The sequence below is a fragment of the Tinamus guttatus genome, unplaced genomic scaffold (genome assembly GCF_059628265.1).
Source record: "Tinamus guttatus ecotype Peru unplaced genomic scaffold, ASM5962826v1 Tinamus_guttatus_pri_ptg000472l, whole genome shotgun sequence".
Classification (NCBI taxonomy): domain Eukaryota; kingdom Metazoa; phylum Chordata; class Aves; order Tinamiformes; family Tinamidae; genus Tinamus; species Tinamus guttatus.
This window is the reverse complement of record NW_028289006.1, coordinates 622117-639645: the sequence shown is the minus strand read 5'-3', so window position 1 is coordinate 639645 and position 17529 is coordinate 622117. Positions and strand designations below refer to the sequence as shown.

The 17529-nt window shown below is 42.9% G+C and overlaps 1 protein-coding gene across 1 annotated transcript in view; it reads right to left on the bottom strand.

Annotated features, from left to right (window-relative positions):
- The window catches only part of EP300 (EP300 lysine acetyltransferase), a 60677-nt gene that overhangs the window by 29519 nt on the left and 13629 nt on the right, over positions 1 to 17529 (bottom strand). The window contains exons 2-9 of the mRNA XM_088532797.1: positions 16610 to 17268; positions 7755 to 7931; positions 5734 to 5995; positions 4853 to 4966; positions 3707 to 3943; positions 1555 to 1648; positions 761 to 895; positions 382 to 499 (exon numbers count right to left, since the gene is read on the bottom strand). Of these exons, the coding sequence (XP_088388923.1) occupies positions 382 to 499; positions 761 to 895; positions 1555 to 1648; positions 3707 to 3943; positions 4853 to 4966; positions 5734 to 5995; positions 7755 to 7931; positions 16610 to 17268 (1796 nt within the window). The remainder of the gene's footprint in view (positions 1 to 381; positions 500 to 760; positions 896 to 1554; positions 1649 to 3706; positions 3944 to 4852; positions 4967 to 5733; positions 5996 to 7754; positions 7932 to 16609; positions 17269 to 17529) is intronic.

The window sequence follows — 17529 nt, the reverse complement described above, 5'->3', positions numbered from 1 at the left end:
AAGTTTTGCTTCTTGTGCCCAGCACTCCTTATAGGTGACCACCATGAAAAGCTCCACGCTGCCTTCGGGATGCCCGGAGAAGTCTAGGGAACAGCCCACCCGCACACACCGCCCCCACGCCTGGCATGTCTGGGCTCGGCTCTGCAGCTGCCTGCTTCCCCAGCCCAAACCAGCAACCCCTTTCACAACGCCCCTGAACATGCTCTTCCTCAGCCTGGCACTCACATCTAGACTTCTCTCTCCTCCTCTCCAACTACATCATCGTTCCCACATTAACTCTTCAGTCTGCATTTTTGCCCTCCTTCCACAAAACCCCCACACAAACTCCTCAAGGGAAGCAAAGCCGAAGCTCCGCGGCGGGGACAGATGATGGCTCCTCACCCTGCTATTTGCAGATTCATACATATCTCCTTCCACTTTCCGAGCGTACGCCACCAGGTTCTCCATACGCCGATCCTTCAGCGCTGCAGGGTCCGGAGTAGGAAATATGGCTTGCACTCTGAGGACAAAGCAGGCAAGGGGTTAGGATGACTCCAGACCAGGACATGGGCTTCAGCACAAGTGATTCAGAAACGAAGCAGGGAGCAGGTCTGTGGCACAGCATTGGGCTGCTCCTCTTGCCTGGAGACTGTGTAACATTCACACTTCTGCTTTTCCAACTCACATTTGGTTTTGGTAGGTGAGCTTCCTTGTGTGACACACACAGACAGCTCAGGAGCAGTATGCCATCTAACAGGAGATGTTGCTATTAGCTACTCACAATTTATGAACAAGATGATTTCGGAGATCCTGAGTAATGTCTTCATGCCACTGTTTTCGAATTCCAGTATTGGATGGTTGAGCTGTTGGCATGGCCCCCAAGCTGGCAACACTGGCACTTTCACTCATCATGGCACTTCAAAAAGAATAAGAATTTGAGGGTTGAAAGTCCAGCCCAAGGTGACTCATCTCACAATTACATCTTCCTGCCTCTTTTAGGATAATGCTAGGCAGAAGCACTATCTTGGCCAGTCCCTAATCAATCAGTGGATGAACTCTGCAGAAATAGCTGCACAAAGACCAAAACCTATCCGTTTCAGAATGAGATAGGTCTGTGAAAAACGTACCTGCTGTCCTACCCAAGGATTTGGAAAATGAGGGAAAAAAAAGCCTCAAAATCCGAAGGGAGTGACAGGAACCAAATTTATTCCTCTCTTCATGTAGAAGGTGCCATAATCCTGCTATCTCCCTGAATAACCTGCCCCTCAGTCCCCCAGGCTTGTGGCATCATACATGATCAGTAAATGCAGGAGGGCTTTGGATCTGCATAGATACTAATAAAGCTCATGTTTGTAATCTTTGTAGTCTTAGAAAGCCTGTTTGCAGGCATGGAGAAACAAAATAAAAAGGCATAGAAACCTATGAAATGGATAAGAACAAAGATACTCTAACTCAGAGGCTTCTCTTCCCACTGCTCTCAACAGCAGCATCAATTAAATCCCTCCCAAGATGACAAAAGGAATATTTTAACATACATCCTCTATCATGAGGGGGACTCATCATGCAAGAACTTACTTTTGTGAATTCATGTTTGAATGTAGCATTGAGTCAGGCAGCAGATTAGGGGTTTGAACCCCTACCCCTCCATTCACTCCCATTGGATTTGCACCTAGAAAACAAAAGGATGTTTTAAAAAGAGGCAAACTACCATGTGAAGAATAATAATTGTTCAGAAATAACAGAGGTCTAGAGTTTCTAGTACTTTGCTTCTGTAGAGGGAAAGTAAGTATTTTTACTCTCTTTACTCTCTTCCTTTTACCAGCTTAGAAGGCACAGTCCTGGTGATCTCCAAGTGAAGTATCACAGCATATTGCTCTTCTGGGCATCTTCCTGAACCTCTGAACACACAAGCAACTTCCATTTGCTGCCATTACTATGTATGAGAATCCTTTCTGTGGCTCTCTAAAGATTCAGTGTTACAAACCACTTCTGCCTTTAGTTTAAAAGTTTCTTCTGTGATCCAGAGGCTTAGGATATATGCTCAGAAAGTCCTCACAGCTTTCAAAACAGCAGCTATCACCTTTCAGACATCACCCACATTTGACAAGATCCCCTCTCGCTCCTTTTTTGCTTAAGGAACTTACTACTAACTTCCATGTTTATATTAAAAAAGGGGAAAACTGATAATTGTTGGAAGGAAAGATACTCCAGTAATTTGTTATGTTCCAGAATCCTCTATTCTGAACCACAGCAGAACTCAATGACCATAGAAAATGCCTGTTTTAACTCTCATATTACAGTAAGATTCAATCCATAAAGAAAAATGCAGCATACTTCTGTATCTGAACTACTAAATAGATCACTTTGTGAAAAAGGGAGAGAAGCATGAAAGCCATTCCCAAGCTTTATATATATTTAGGACATCTGAATGCTAGGACATTTGAATCCTTTATTTCCAGCAAAATTAGGCACTGCATACAAGAGAAATCCATTGAAGTTTAGCAAGCCTAATATACACCTCTGAAATCACACCCAAAAGCTGAAATCCATTCATAGAGCTGCCTGTATCCTCCTTCATTTAACCACCTTTTCCTCCCTTCCAAAGTCACCGTGCCACGTGAGAGCATATTGGTCTACGAGACAGCCTTTACCTTACCTCTCCCTTTTCAACCGCCAGAATCACGACCATTTGTTTCAGCTATTTAGGATGACAAGTCTTCAGTTTTCACCAAATTCTACTTCTCATCTAGCCTTGTTGTCATGCAATCCATGAGTTGATGACTCCAGCTCAGCTGTTTTCCCTCTCCTTAGCCCCTCGCTTCTAAGGAAACCTCCAGACAGCAGCCTTACTCCTGAGGAGCTCAGGAGGAGGATGGAGCTTGGTGCTGAACAGCACAACCTGCAACCAACTGCTGCTTCCTTAGTTGACTGCTCGACATCCCTGTTCATACACACTGCTCATTCTGCACATGGGCTTGTCACCAGGCATAAGGCACCACCACAATCCAGTAATAAGGCTGTGATAAATCTCTAGCAGCTCATTTTCCTCTTCTCACTTTAAAAGCCGCCTCTGCTTGAGCAACTCAAGCTAAGAGCTGGGGATGAGAATTCCTGTGATGTAAGCGCAAACTATCAGGATTAGATTTGATGGTTAAAGGTTACTTCATTTGACACCAGAAGTGACAGCTAGGGCAAAATTAAGTGCGCTTCACATTAAAATTTTTCCACATGCTTTCATGGTTTTGCAATAAGTCACACAGATAAATTATGGTTATATTAGTTCACATGACAGAACTCAGAGAAAGAGCTGGTATTCTTCACTTTACATTTTTGAAAACAAGCATTACACAATCAAGACACAACTAAAATACCACAATCTGAGTTATGAGGAAGCAAATCTAAATGCAGGTGTCTTGTCATTTTCAAGCTTCTAAGAAGCCTGAAACTTGCATAAAAAGCCACAACACATCAAAACAAGCATTGTGGAAAGATCTTTTTTTTTTCCAAAGAAAATGCTTTCCATAGAAAGGCTTGTTGATTTTCGACCGAAAACATTTGGATGTTCTGATGCCCCCTGCTCCACTGAATAGTTTGTCATCTCAAGACTAAAATATTGTGAAGTCACAGCTTTTGCAAGATGTATTCAGCTAGCGAGTTAAGAAAGTTTGCATTAGACACAGCACAAGTTGCCTGTAGCTTGTACTTTGCCACCAGCAGATCAACTTACTCATGGGATTCATAGGGCGCAGACCTTGGGGTGACTGTCCTTGCTGCTGATTCTTCACTTGCGCCTGCGACTGTGTCTGCATCTGGTTCCCTTGGTAGGTGAGTCCGAGGGCTGCGTAGGCTCTCTCGATGGAGCTGGGGTCTATCTGGCTGGTAGTGTTTATGCTGGGTGTTGTCTGCTGCCCCACGCCCACGGAGCCCGTGTTTGCAAGTCCCACCGCAGCTCCGCCCAGTAGCGCTGCAAGAAAGATACCAAGTTCATCAAGACAGCGGGAGGCAGCCAAAGAAGTGCAAGAGGACAGGGAAAGAAGAAGAGACTACTATCTGATCGGAAACAAAATGTCTCCTCCTTGTAGCACACATGTTCGAGGTCTGGAAAAGCTGTCATGAACCAAGTGGATGGCAAGTTTTGCAACAACGTGCTGTTTTCTCCTTGAGCGGCTGAGAGCAAACCCCACTTCAGTATTTAGGACAGTTCTGTTTGCTCTGAAAGCAGAGGCAGATCGTGTCACAGAGGCTGAAGGCAGAGGATCACAACCCTTTTGAGGCCTCCCCCATCGCTCTCCAGAGAAATACTGCAGCTGAGGCAAGTCATGAGAGTACCACAAAACAGCATGGAATAAGGAGTAGGGGCATAACAGGCAGTACAGCAAGAGAAATCTCAGAAAAGATTTTAGAATGAAGACCAAGGGGACAAGAACGGGAGGAAAAAAGGGTCATGGGATGCAAACATACAGAATGAAGACAGAAGAGCAGGGGTTAAGATCATTAGGGCTGGAACGGCACAGCTCTGCGAGGGCGCACATGTGTGCACATGTGCATGCGCACACACACATGTGCCTCTTTTACAGAACCTTGCTGCCTGAAAGAGGTGATAGAGAAGGCCAGATCAAATGGGTAACAGACAAATACCAATTTTTCTTCACCTTTCCCACTCTCCTGCCCAGAAAAGCTTAAAGTTAGAAAGCTTTCAGAAAACCTGCACAGAGGAAGAAATATGTTCTGCAGCCCCAAAGTAAAACAAAAAACTGTATTATTTGTTCCCAGGTTGCACTTGCACCCCTATCCTCAACTAGGTCAAGCAAATTAACATAAAACATGCATTTTCCTGTTTATCAAATACACATTAACTCCCCCAAAGACTCACATTGTTGGTTTCTTTTGTCCCCAGCGTTTTTGAGAGGCAGACATACAGGACAATCGTGTCTCGTACAATTCTTCCAGTGCGAGATGATTTGTCGGGAAGACGCGCAATGTGCCACTGAGAGAGGGAAGGGATGAAAATCCTTTAGAAACTACTGCTAACAGCTCTGCATGGTCAACAAAAATCTCAACAGGAGCAGCTATTTCTCTCAGGGAACACCTCTACATCAACAACAGTTCAACAAAGTGTTATGTGAAGCATTTCAGCACTAACCAACCCTGCAAATGCAACTAGACCGCTGCACGTACTCATGCTGGCTCAATTAAAGCTTTCTTGGCAGCTGTATGTTAAGCATCTAAGACTACATCTTCATAGCTCCATGGATATAGCCTATGTATCATGAACGACCAGACAGTATCAGCAGTTGTCACCACCCAGAAAAACCTAGGCTGCTACAGAGGCAGGCCCCAGACTTTCCTTGGCAATGGGAACAGACTAAACATTCACCAGTGCCAATAACAGATAAATTCCTGGATAGCTATTGCTTGAGATTCGTCCCTTCCCTTTATGGGAAAAGGGCAGATTTCTACTTTCTGTTTGCACTTATCAAAAGATAGCAATTAAAAGGTGAGTTTCACAATTAAGCACAAGATCTTCACTCATCTTTGTGAAACCTAGCCTAACTTGTTTATATTTTAAAATCTCAGAAGTTTATGATTTCTCTTCCTAAAGGGGCAGAAAGGATACAAAAAAATATACTTCCTACTTCCCAAGCCACCCCTAGCTCCCCATATCCTTTAATAACATTTCTCCACTATCTCTTGCTGGTCTTCTGGCCCTGCAAGTGGAGAGCACATCTATAGAGCCACTCGTCCTCCACTTACCCTGGCAAGATTTGCCAGCCTGACAATGTGTCATGTGGTTCAGGACATTCTTCATGGTTCGGCAGTGAGGGAGGTTGCACTGCCGCACCTCTCCGTTGGCCTGTTCTCGCCGTTGACACTTGTGAGCATGTAAGAGCAGCACTAGTTGCTGCTGAATGAGCTTGCGTTTTTCCGGGTCGGCTGTCGGTGCTCCAGACCCCATTCCTTGGGAAGCTGCTGGCCCCATCCCAGCTTGCTGAACTTGGGGTGCCTGCTGCTGGCCCTGCAGGAGGCAGGAGGGAGACACCCAGAAATAAGGCTGTTTAAGAGCAGTGCATTTAACAAGTAACCAAAGTACAGAAGACTATGTGAAGACAGACAGTTATTAGGTGTGTGATTAAGGAAATACTGTACCCATCAGTACTTCTGAGCAGCCCATATTAAATACCCATTTACAACAACACTAGCAAGAATCCTGTTGCCAGCTACCTACCTCACCATGTCACTCCCTCCTATTTCTAGTTCTTGCCTGATCAACAAAAATTTACTCAATTTTGTATATGCTTGCAGGTCAGGTGCTAGAACATTATTAAAAGGACTCAGACCTCAAATCTCTAAGAGGCCTTATTTGGAATCTAGAAAGAATTACATCCACAATTCCTGCATTAAAGTTAAAAAAGCACCTATTAATTTCACCTCAATTCTGGTACGCAATACCTCAGTTCTGACTGTTTCTAGAAAAGCAGAATAAGGAGGAAGTGCTGGGACTTTCTTCTATCACAAAGATCACACAAAGGCATTATAAAAAAAGAGGAGTTTGTGCTTCATCTGCACCAGAGACAAAGCATGACTTCATAATAATTTATGGTTGAGAACTGTTATCAAGTACAGTAATGCCCATCACTTCTTCTAAATTTCTGTGTATTTCTCCAGACTTTGTATTGCTTGCAGGTGATATCTGGAAGTGGAGAAGCACTTTGGGAAAGAAGAGAGGCTTACAGGCTATGCTATTCATTTCATTTCAGTTCCATAGCCTTCAGTTCCTAACAGGATCTTTACTTCCAGAGGGTTTTAGAACTCATTTCTAGAGCTCTCAAAAGCCTCCGCAATTTTCTAGAGCTCAATTACTTGCACTCTTAAACCCCAATTCTCTGATAGCTCTTCAAAACTAGTATGAACCTCTCCTTTTGCAAAGGATCTCTGAGTTACTAAGTCCCTTCAGGGACTTAGATGCTCAGGTGTAACCCCAATTGCCTTGTTTTGCAGCCTGTCATTCTAAACATCAGCTGAGATGCGCCAACTTTTTAATTCCTAGGTCCTCCTGTGTGGCAATTTACCCTTCCAATAGTTACAAACTCTGCTGTGAACACAAGCTGGACAGTTGAGATCCAGAACAAAAAGCTTCTGCTTTTTCTTCATTAGTCCGTATGACTGCCTAATTGTACTAGACTACCAGGTGTTTCATGCTCCACTTCAAAAACACTAAATAAAATTCACAGGACTGAACTTTAATTCAATGGTATAAAAAGTTGCCTGGAATGTTTTTCATTCATCAGCAATTACTAAGATCAAGACACTGACTTCTAAGGAGACAGAGAAAAAGCTAAGATTGCAGCTGCTGGAAACCCCAGGAAAACGACCCTTAAAACAAAACTACACGGAGAGGAAGGGACCCATAGGACCAACCACTGGATGGGCTACAGGGTCCCAAAGGGTGGGCGTGACCAGAGGTGTTCAAGCAGATAGAAAAAAAAAACCCTTATTTTTCACCTTCTGTTAGCTGGGTTTGAAAGGTAAAGATTGAAGACTGCAGCTCATCAATAGAGAAAGCACAAATCAACTTTTTCCTCCAGGAAAACAAACAAACAAACAAACAAAAACATGTAGGATTTGGAGCAAATGCCTTATGCAAGGATTCAGAGTATACCTTCACAGTGGATATCACAGCTGCAAAACTGCACCGTGGCAAAACTAGAGCACTGCATATTGCTCCATTTTGGTGTGCTACAACATTTGCTGGAGACACCTTTCACTGTACTCACCATATTAGGTATTCCTGCCCCAGGAACTGGCTTCTTATCCATTGGGAACTGTGGTAAGCTGTTCTGCAGCCCAGCTTTATTCTGCATCTGAGGCCCGAGTCCACTGGCTCCCATCTGTTGCCCAGTATTCTGACTATACGGCTGGCCATAAGGACTGGGATTGCTCATCATTCCCATCTAGGAATTAAAAGGATAAGAAGGCAAAGTGAGATAACATAGATCACAACAAAAGGCAAATGAAAACTTAAGAAAAGCAAGACCAAACACAGCTATGAACCAGGAGTCACACGATACTGATCCACATGCTTCCTTTGCTCCCTCATTTGTGTGTCTTTGCACCAACTCCTCCATCTAAACAGAGCAAGGCCAACATAGCAACCTTTGAGGACATCTTAGTAAGAACTGGTCTGACGCTTTTCTTTCACAACATTTTTGTTCAACAGATCCTCATTTCACCTTTCCCCAGCAAAAATCTGTATCATGGACTATACAGTTCCAAAGTCTGGAGCATTTTTTTCTGCTCTCTGCATCTGTGCAGCCTCCAAACGAAGACAAATACCTCCTTCATTCATATCAGCAGGGTTTATCCTAAATGCCTCCCACCCAACTGTCAGCACTCCCACAGCTCTTCTCCAGGCAGTCATAACAATGCAAGTCCACATTTTCAGTACACAACACAGATTTCAGAGCCTATCACAGGCACAGGTAACACCACACTCAATCGCACACAGTGCTTGTTGGCAACTGCAAGTACTGGAGGTCGAAGGGGATGGTGGCAGGGAGCTCTGCAAAATAAACTACCAAACCCTTCATCCATAGCGAAATGAGCTTCTTATTTCATACAAAGGCTATATATCCCCTTCTGAAGCATGCATCAGCTACTGCATATTCAAGAGCTTTAACACACCAGAACATGCAGCCTGTTGCCTTGGAGCGCTCCAGACTCTAAAACACGGCTAGGGTCAACCTTGCCAACAACGGTGACATTTTTTTCCCCATTCTTTGCCTTGTCATCTATTTTTCACAGAAAATTCAGCCTTCCAACACTAACTTCTAACTACGTTATTGCCACCACTCAGGCAGGACTCTAGAAGGGCTGTAACTCAATAATAAAGGCATGAAATTCAAGAACTATTCCACTTCAGCTCACGTTAGTCTCCGACTAGACAGTCATCAGTCTACCATTTTTATTCTACTCTAGGCATTACCTTCCTGCCTCCAAAGTGCATGCCAGCTCCTGTAGCAGGCTGATTTCCCATCAAGCCTACATTTGTTCTCAAACTCTTTCCCTGTAAAAACACCTTGTTTTGTTACTCATCAAGCTTCTCCAACTCAGAGAAAAGTGATCCAGCTCCCCAAGTATTACCTGCGATTAGCCAAAAACTCTTCTCCTCCAGGTGTGCCAATCCACTGTTATGGCCTTCAGTTTGCATTTACACAACGCAGCAGAGTCAAGCACATGTTACTGGAGACGGGACACAAACCTCACTGAAGAACCTGCCACTCTAGATACCTGATGTGTATAAAGCGAATTCCCCCTCCACAGAAACAGTAACCGTAATCGCATAGCACAGCGCAATTTATTAGAGAGTCAATACTCTGCACTGAATAATAAGCAAGCAGAACCAAAAATTTCATTTTTTCTCTTTCTCACTACTGTCACATCTCAACTGGGATGAAAATGCGTGCAAAGACCAACAAGGCGGCTGGAGCCAAAAACGGAACAGGTTGGAGTCAAGGCCTTCCCGCCTCTCCCTCGGGAAGAGACCTAATAAGGTCTTTCCTGTGTTGAGCAGGAAAGGGGAGGGGAGAGAGCTATGGAGAAGGAAATAAAAAAAAGAAACAGGCAGCAAATACACTGCTATCTTTGAGGACACTTCCTGTGGTCTCTGCTGCCTCAAGTTGTCCAACAGGTTTATGAGTTAGTGGAGGACTGACAGTCAGAATAATTTCCTTAAGAAAACACAGTAAATTGTTTTCCTGTAGGACAGTCTGAGCTCTTTGGTTCCTGAAAGGCTGAAATCAGGTAAGTACTTAAGGAATAGATAAGCAGATAGTTTTGAAGTTCATTATTTAATAACAGTTAGCTATCATCTCGGAGAGAAGCGCACTGGGTACAGGGTTTAAGCACAGACTAAGCTAGCCACCACTATGCACCCAGGTGACTTCTGTGATTTATGCTCTCGGTCTCAGCAAAAGCTTAACCAACTGTAACTGGGGTCTGAACACTCCACATTTGCACACCCAAGTGTCAAAAGAAGAGCTGCACCACAGAGATGAGACCACTGGGGACTCCAGACATTGTGCCAAAGGAGATGGAGCCACCACGGCCTGATGAGTCAGCTCTGTCACAACTGCAGGAGAAAAAGAAACCTAGACTTGCAAAAGCACTTTCGCTATGCAACCAGAAACTGAAGCTTTCTGATGAAATGTGGGGATGAGGCTTCGCTTTTGTATCTGCATTACAGCTGAAGCCTCCTTTAAACTTTACATGAAGTTTCTGGCTTTTTGACAAACCCTAATAAAAGTGGCAGAGTGCCACTCCTCTGAAGCTTTTTCAAGCAGGAGCCAGGCGTACTGCCTGGGGTGCAAGAAGCCCCTCAAAGAAAAATGTTTCCATGGCAGCAAGGCAGTGCCCCCTTCTCTCTCAGGCTGGGAGCTTCTGCTCATCCTGCCGATGGGTCTCCCTTCCGCCTCGCTGTAGCTGGGGACATGGAGGCAGAAGACAACGTGCCCAGCTCAGCCCAGCAGGCTCCTGACAAGCGTAATTCCCAAATTTCATGCTCAGGCCACAGAAGAGTCAAGTGCCAGGGATCATGCTACAGGGCAAGCGTTTCAGACTGCCACTGAGGACCATGTATTCAAGCATCATCTTGAACAGGCTGCAAAAGCAAATGCCTCCAGGTCTCCTGGAACAAGTCTACAGCCACAGCTTTGCCCAGGCGAGACTGAGACCTTCAGGTCCACAGCTGAGCCTCGCAGCAACACCTTCCTGGTCCAGCCATCGCAGACCCGCTAACCTGACATCTGCAACACGGACCTTACTCCAGACTGAAATTCCCCACAGCAACTTCATGGGGCCAAAGCTCTTCATTAGTGATCCTGGCACAAGACACATGCTAACATCAATTGCTCTGGCGTTATTGGGAAACTCCAATAAAAAGCAATATGAAAGTATACAACCAGAAGAAATGGATGACTGAATGACTAGAGCGACCAAAGCAAGACAAAAAGTTCTCTCAGAAACTGGAAGTTCATCAGCTGTAAACAACCAGAAGGACTTTGCCACCCAGTTCCCTGTCATGCAACCGATGATCTATCTAGAGGGGGGTGGGGAAGAGAGAGATGTAACCAAGTGAACAGTGACCAGAATAAAGCAGCGCTGCTTCCACAGCACAAGACAAGCGTGAGGCATCTGCAACACCACACACACACAGGGCTGAATCACTGCCCTCCCTGACTCTGAGCTACCTCTACACTCCTTCCTGGCCTACGTCCCTCCCCTGCTCTCCTCATTGGTCTTCTCTATTCATCCATTCATTGTTTCCCTCCCTCTCTTCAGCCTCAACTCTCAACATACATGGAAGGACTTTACACACACAGAAGAGCACAAAAATGCACAGCACAATAAGGCAAGAGCAGTCGGAGGGGATAAAAGACTAGGAAGCAGACAAAGAAAAGGAGGAGAGCAAGAGAGGATGATGGCTAATAGAGGGCAATCTCAAATGGTTAATCCTTCCAAACAGTACAAAATAACAGGCTCAACTTTCTTCCCTGCAGCTGAAGCAGTGGCTGCCACTACCAAAACGGTGGCAGACACACATCTCTCTCAACATATCAATGATTTGGATGACAGGAGATGTTCAAAAAAACATTCCAGTTCACTGTCAAGAACAGCCTCAGATAGAAGGAAGCTTCTGAACATGCCTATCTCGCAAGAGCAACTTTGGAAATGGAGGAAATTCCCTAAATTTTGTTCTGATGACACAAAATAAATGCATCTTAGTTACTCAATCTTCTTCAGAACCAATCAACAGTACTTCTAGTTACATTGTTAATACAAACTCTATTTGAGGAAGAACACCTGGTTACAGCAATGCATATGGAAACAGTAGAAAATTTTTAACATCTCTGTAAAAACAACTGCTTCAGTGAAAACATTTAAAAGACACAACTGGACATGGGCAGTAGTACAGCAATACTCTGCTAGGTGTTGTACAAAGATATTCATAAGCATAAAGAAGGAAATAAACTGAATTGAGTTTGGTTACATTCTTGCAGATAAGCCAATTTTTGCAGGGAGGGCTGTGTATCTCTGTCAGGATGACTGCAGTGCACACGCTAGTTGAAGACCACCCTGATGTATCAAGTATCTTTCAATGCCCATGTGTTCAAAAGCAATGAAACAAGGAAGTTGATCAAATTCCAGGTTGCTATTAAAAAACACACATTCAACACACACAGACACTTCCTAACCACTGTATCATATATCACTGACCAACTGGACCCAGACATAGCCTGCCAACAGAATTTTGCCAGTTTCTCTTGCACTCTTTCCAAGGGCTATTATTGCTTATTATTTACTACCTTAGGTTTTCAGGTACCTTTTGCAAAGGCTAGCACTTTTTCACTACTGTATGGGCACAAAATGCCCCTACTCACCCCAAGATCTTACAGCTACCAAGTGCAAGTCTGTACTGCTCCGTTCCTCCCTCCTGAACAAATGCATTCCTCCACTACAGCAGGGTAACATGGGCAATTATCCACCTTTCACCTCACTTCACCGAAGAGGAAAAAGCAAAGGACCAGAATATGCAATTACTTTTAATGGATTGGCACTTGATCATACAAAATACACTTGGCCTCAAATCTAAACAGTACGTATATATTTACCCGTGGAATCAAACAGCTACAAAAATAAAGCAAACCAAGAACGCAGCCTTTCAGCCTAAAAAGGGACACCAAACACAACACTGAATATGGTAACACTGAGTAAAATAAGCTTCTCTTTTTATTTGTAACTAAATTCACAAACTGGCATCAACTCCTTCAATCTCTCTGTATTTTCAAACAGCAGAATTAAATAATAAAAAAGTCAGAGTATATAAGAAAGTTATGGAGTTTCTAAGGAATCATGTTTGTTACAGTAAAACATTAAGGTCTATTTTTCTTAAGGGGCCTGCAGAGCTAGTCGCTTCCTTACAAATATGAACTGCCTTCATGTCCCTTCTAACAAGGAATCATTTACTGAATTCATGGGACACGGAAGGTAAGTGAGGAAATTCACCCAATCTCCAGATCGTCTAGGACAGGAGTCTGACCACCACAAATGCACATACTCACATGCAAAATACCCTCTTGTAGTAAAAAGCTAGATGAGAGAACTAGGAAATCCTCAGAAGACCCAGTGCAACAAGCAAAGAGTCAGATTAAGGTTTTAGCTACATATAATTCTGAATAAAGAACAGCTCAAAATGGGAAACACACATTTGCACTTCAGTCATGAAGCTTCACTTTGCTATCCGTTTACTCCTGGATGAATCAAAGATATTTCAGATAAATAAAAATGCTTGAAAAAAATCTTTAACAGTGAAAGAATCAAAGGATTATAACACACACCATGGAAAACTTCATTTTAAGACTTTTAGGTAAACCCATCCTCCTTGTAACTTGCCAGCAATCAAGCACACTGAAAACAAAAACCATACTCAAGAAAGCGAAACTTTTTTTCCTTTTCCCTCCAAATTTATAACAGCTCCTCTTAGGCTAAATTTTCAGAGATATTTTAAGTTGGCACTATAGCCAAAGCAGGGGTCACATCCTCCTCTGACTGGCAATGTGTGCTCCTCTAACATGTCCCTTCCCAAGTATCAGCACTCTCTCCTGCTGATGAGCATGAATTGGGTCAGGAAAGTAATCCAATTTTTAAACTCTATGTATTTTTAAATGACCAGGTCAATTTCCAGCCTGAATTAGTTCATCAACATAATTTGTCATGCAATCAGCACATGGAAGGAGATGGTGCACAGAGTTGCTTGTATGTCAGCAATTGCTTGTGTTATACATAAAACTTCGGCATTGCACGACAGGACACAAGTGGAAGGCTATGGTGATACAAGTTAAGGCGTAGCTGAGAGCTGCAAACAAATCACTTGTGTTAGGATTCAGAATTTTAAGACCTAAAAAAGGAAGAATATGTTCCACTAACTCCAGAAGAAAACAGGGGGGAAGAAAAAAAAAGCATAAACAAATAATTTTGCTCCCTCTACTCCAGTCACTTGGAGTTCATCTTTACTAATAAAAAATATAACAGTCTCCTCCTCTTGCGTGGTTAACATAGCAGGAAGCGCACGCTACTTCCTCTGTAAAAATCACGTCGGACGAGACGCCTCAGCTTTCCTGAAAGACACTTCACAGAGGCGACAGTCGTCACCTAAAGGGACTGACCTTGGCAAGCTAACGCTGTGATAAAAGTCAAGCGCCTGGTCTTCTGGTTTTTCTCCTCCCAGAGGAGAGCTCCTGGATAACGCACATTTTCCCTGCGATGAAGGCGACCTACAAAAGTTATTACACAGACTCCCACACTAGCAGTAACACACCATTAAATTTACCAATTAAAAAAAAAAAGGCTTTTAAAAACAACTGCTCTAGGGTCCTCTGTTTTAATCCACTTTTTGAAGATTCGTAGGTGGGAGCAGCCAGAGCAGATTGGTGGAGAGATAAAAACAGGCAGACATTACTGTTGTCAGATTCTGCTAACTGCACGGCATGAAGCGAAACGCAGGCTCCCTGCCAACAACCAAACCAATTGAAGACATTCAGGAATTCAGCCTCCATTTCAGACTGTTCCTTTCCATCAGGCAGTTTAAACTGCTCTAGGAAGGCTACCTCCACCACACAATACACTAAAGCACCTTTTCTTTTTTTTTCTTTTTTAAAAAAAACTTTCAAAATTAAGAACTCTGCTGGAAGTACTTTCTACCATTCTGACAAAAATGAACGAAGAATAAAAACAAAACCCTTCATCATGGATTTGGTTCCGAAGCACAAAATGCTGCTTAGTTCAAATGTACAACGCATTTCAGAAATCAACAGTACTGTGAAGTTAATTTAGTTTTAGATTATGTAAGTTGACAGCTTGCTTTTGTAGCCATAGATTTCATTTCTCCTAAGTAAACTAGCTTATAATAGCTCATAACCTTACTCTTCCTCTGATAAATAAAGACTAAGATGGCGATTTCACCAAATAGGTAATTTTTTCACCTCTGAGCAGTTCTGTGAAGGTCAAAAAAAAAAAAAAAACTTTACAGATGAAGAATAGCAACATTTTAGATAACTCCAATGTAAAAATACTTCCAAGAAGTTACAAATTTTTTTTTCACTTTAAACTGTACGCTAATGCATTTTCTACTGTAGCAATCAAGCTTTGCAAGAAATATAACACTTATCAGACGAAAGTATCTGAAGCGAATACGCTACAGAATCAGCTCATTGGTCTCTGTAGGAACCATATTTTAGTTGAGCTTGTGCAAACAGCTAAAATCAACAGTAATTCGTAAGAAATTAGAAACAGCTTTAGTTAAAAATAAACAGCAAAACTATCAATCTACAACACATTTTTCAATTTTGCTTCAGATAAATTTATGGACTAGGTCAGTTGTAATGTCAAACCCTCCAAGTGGATTCATTTTGAGGACTCCAGTGTGGATCTCGAAATAAGAAATACAAATAGCCACCTAAAGTGAATTAAGATGTTTAGGTATTGTCTAGACTGTTGATCAAAACACTAAGATCTTGAGAAGAAACACCTGACCAGTTCCCTCTCTTGTAAAGATATTTGTGCACAACAAGAAATGGCTTAAACACCTCCTCGGAATTTAAAGCACTAGGCCACCTCTTGCCTTTTTTATTTGACGGCTAACCACTTTCTTTGGATTTCCTAAACTGTATAATCCTCCCCCACCAACTCGTAGGAGCTTTTTCTCAGCTGATTTCTCCTCCTACAGACAAAAACCTTCTAAATTTTAAAACTAAAACCAATTAAGAACCATTCAGCATTTGTTTTTAGGTGTTTATGCAAGCATTGTTACTTCACAGAATCACACAGAATGGTTGAGGTTGGAAGGGACCTCTAGAGATCACCTAGTCCAACCCCTTGCTCAAGCAGTGGCACCTATTTCATCGATAACTCAATGCATTTGTTAACAAGTGTGTGTATATATATGTAAAAATCATACACAGCATTATCACATACAGTCCATTCAAATATGTATAGGCCACTTTTCATTTCCTACAGCATAAACCTGAATGTTAGTTCAACAGGTTTCAAGTGACATATACTCTTGTCAAGTTTGACCCAGAAGAGCACCACAACATCTCAAAGGCAAGAGAGACCTCCTGGTGTTTCTGAAAGGACAGGACCCACCCCCAAACAAACAAATGAACAAACAAGAAAAATCACACACAAAATGACAAAAAACAGCAGCAGTGCTAGTCAAAACTCCCATCACACTCATAACACCAGCATCACATTAGATTGGAAAATGCCCCATCAAAACCCATGAGAAAATATAAACCAAAACAGAACTCAATTAGTTTTCAGTGCTGTCCATGAAGTTTACCACCACAAAATTTAAAAAATAAGCCATCTTACTCTACAATAACCATGCTTGCGCAAAACCACATTTTTTCCTCACATAGCTGCTATGAATAAGCAATATATAAACTATTTATCATGTGATCCAGAGATCTTAAAGAAGAGAAAAAGACCTCTAAACAGCCTGTAACAGAGAGGAATACTTCTTGCAAAGAGGCTGACATCAAGAAGGAAGGTTATAAACTCAAGGTTGTCTTACCTTGTTCATGGCTCCAGGTTGTGGCCCTCTCAGTCCAGCCTGTCCTCCCATCTGTGGAGAGCCTTGTTGCAGTGTCTCAGCCAACAAGTTACCAGCATTGCTCATTCCTGGATTTGGGTACGGCATATTAGGTCGCCCTCTGCCTGCTCCAATTGAACCGTTCATGACTTGCCCCTGCATTATTCCCTGTCCGTTGCCTGCTGCCAACATCCCAGGATTCATGCCAGCATTCATCCCTGTGTTCATTCCCATGCCAGGTTGATTAACTGGACTGTTTACTGTTGGCATCATTCCTGCTGTGGATTGGGCTGAAGGACCCTGGTTTGGTCCACTTGCACCCATTGCCATGTTGGGAGAAGTCAAGCCAGCTTGCGCCATAGGGCTTTTCACCATGCTGTTTAACATTCCCATTCCAGGACTGTTTTGTTGGGTTTGACTGGCCATGCCCTGGCCAGGGCCGCCAACCCCCATATTGAGATTTGGGGAACTGCCAGCACGTAAAAGTTCAGACAGCTGCTTGTGTTTAGATGCAGCATCTTGTGCCATGCCGAGGCTCGTCTGCAACTGATTAATGTCACCACCGTTGGTGAGTCCCAGTTCTGTGGAGCTGATGAGTTCATCTGGTAAGTCATGTTCCAGATCAAACAGCGATCCAAAATCTAGAAAACAAAGCAAATTGTATGAGATCAGAGCAATAAGCAACACCTTGAAGACAAACTCCATTTTACTTAGAGCCCAGCTTTCATTTCATGCAAGTACCAAAACTTCATATCCTATATTCCAGCCAAATTCCCACTGGGTAATGTTACTGAACATTACCCAATTTATCCTGATAAAAGTAATCTCTTAAACATTAGAGAGCCTAAATCGGATAAGACCATGCTACTTCAAACACTACTTCACATACATTCAGGTTGAAT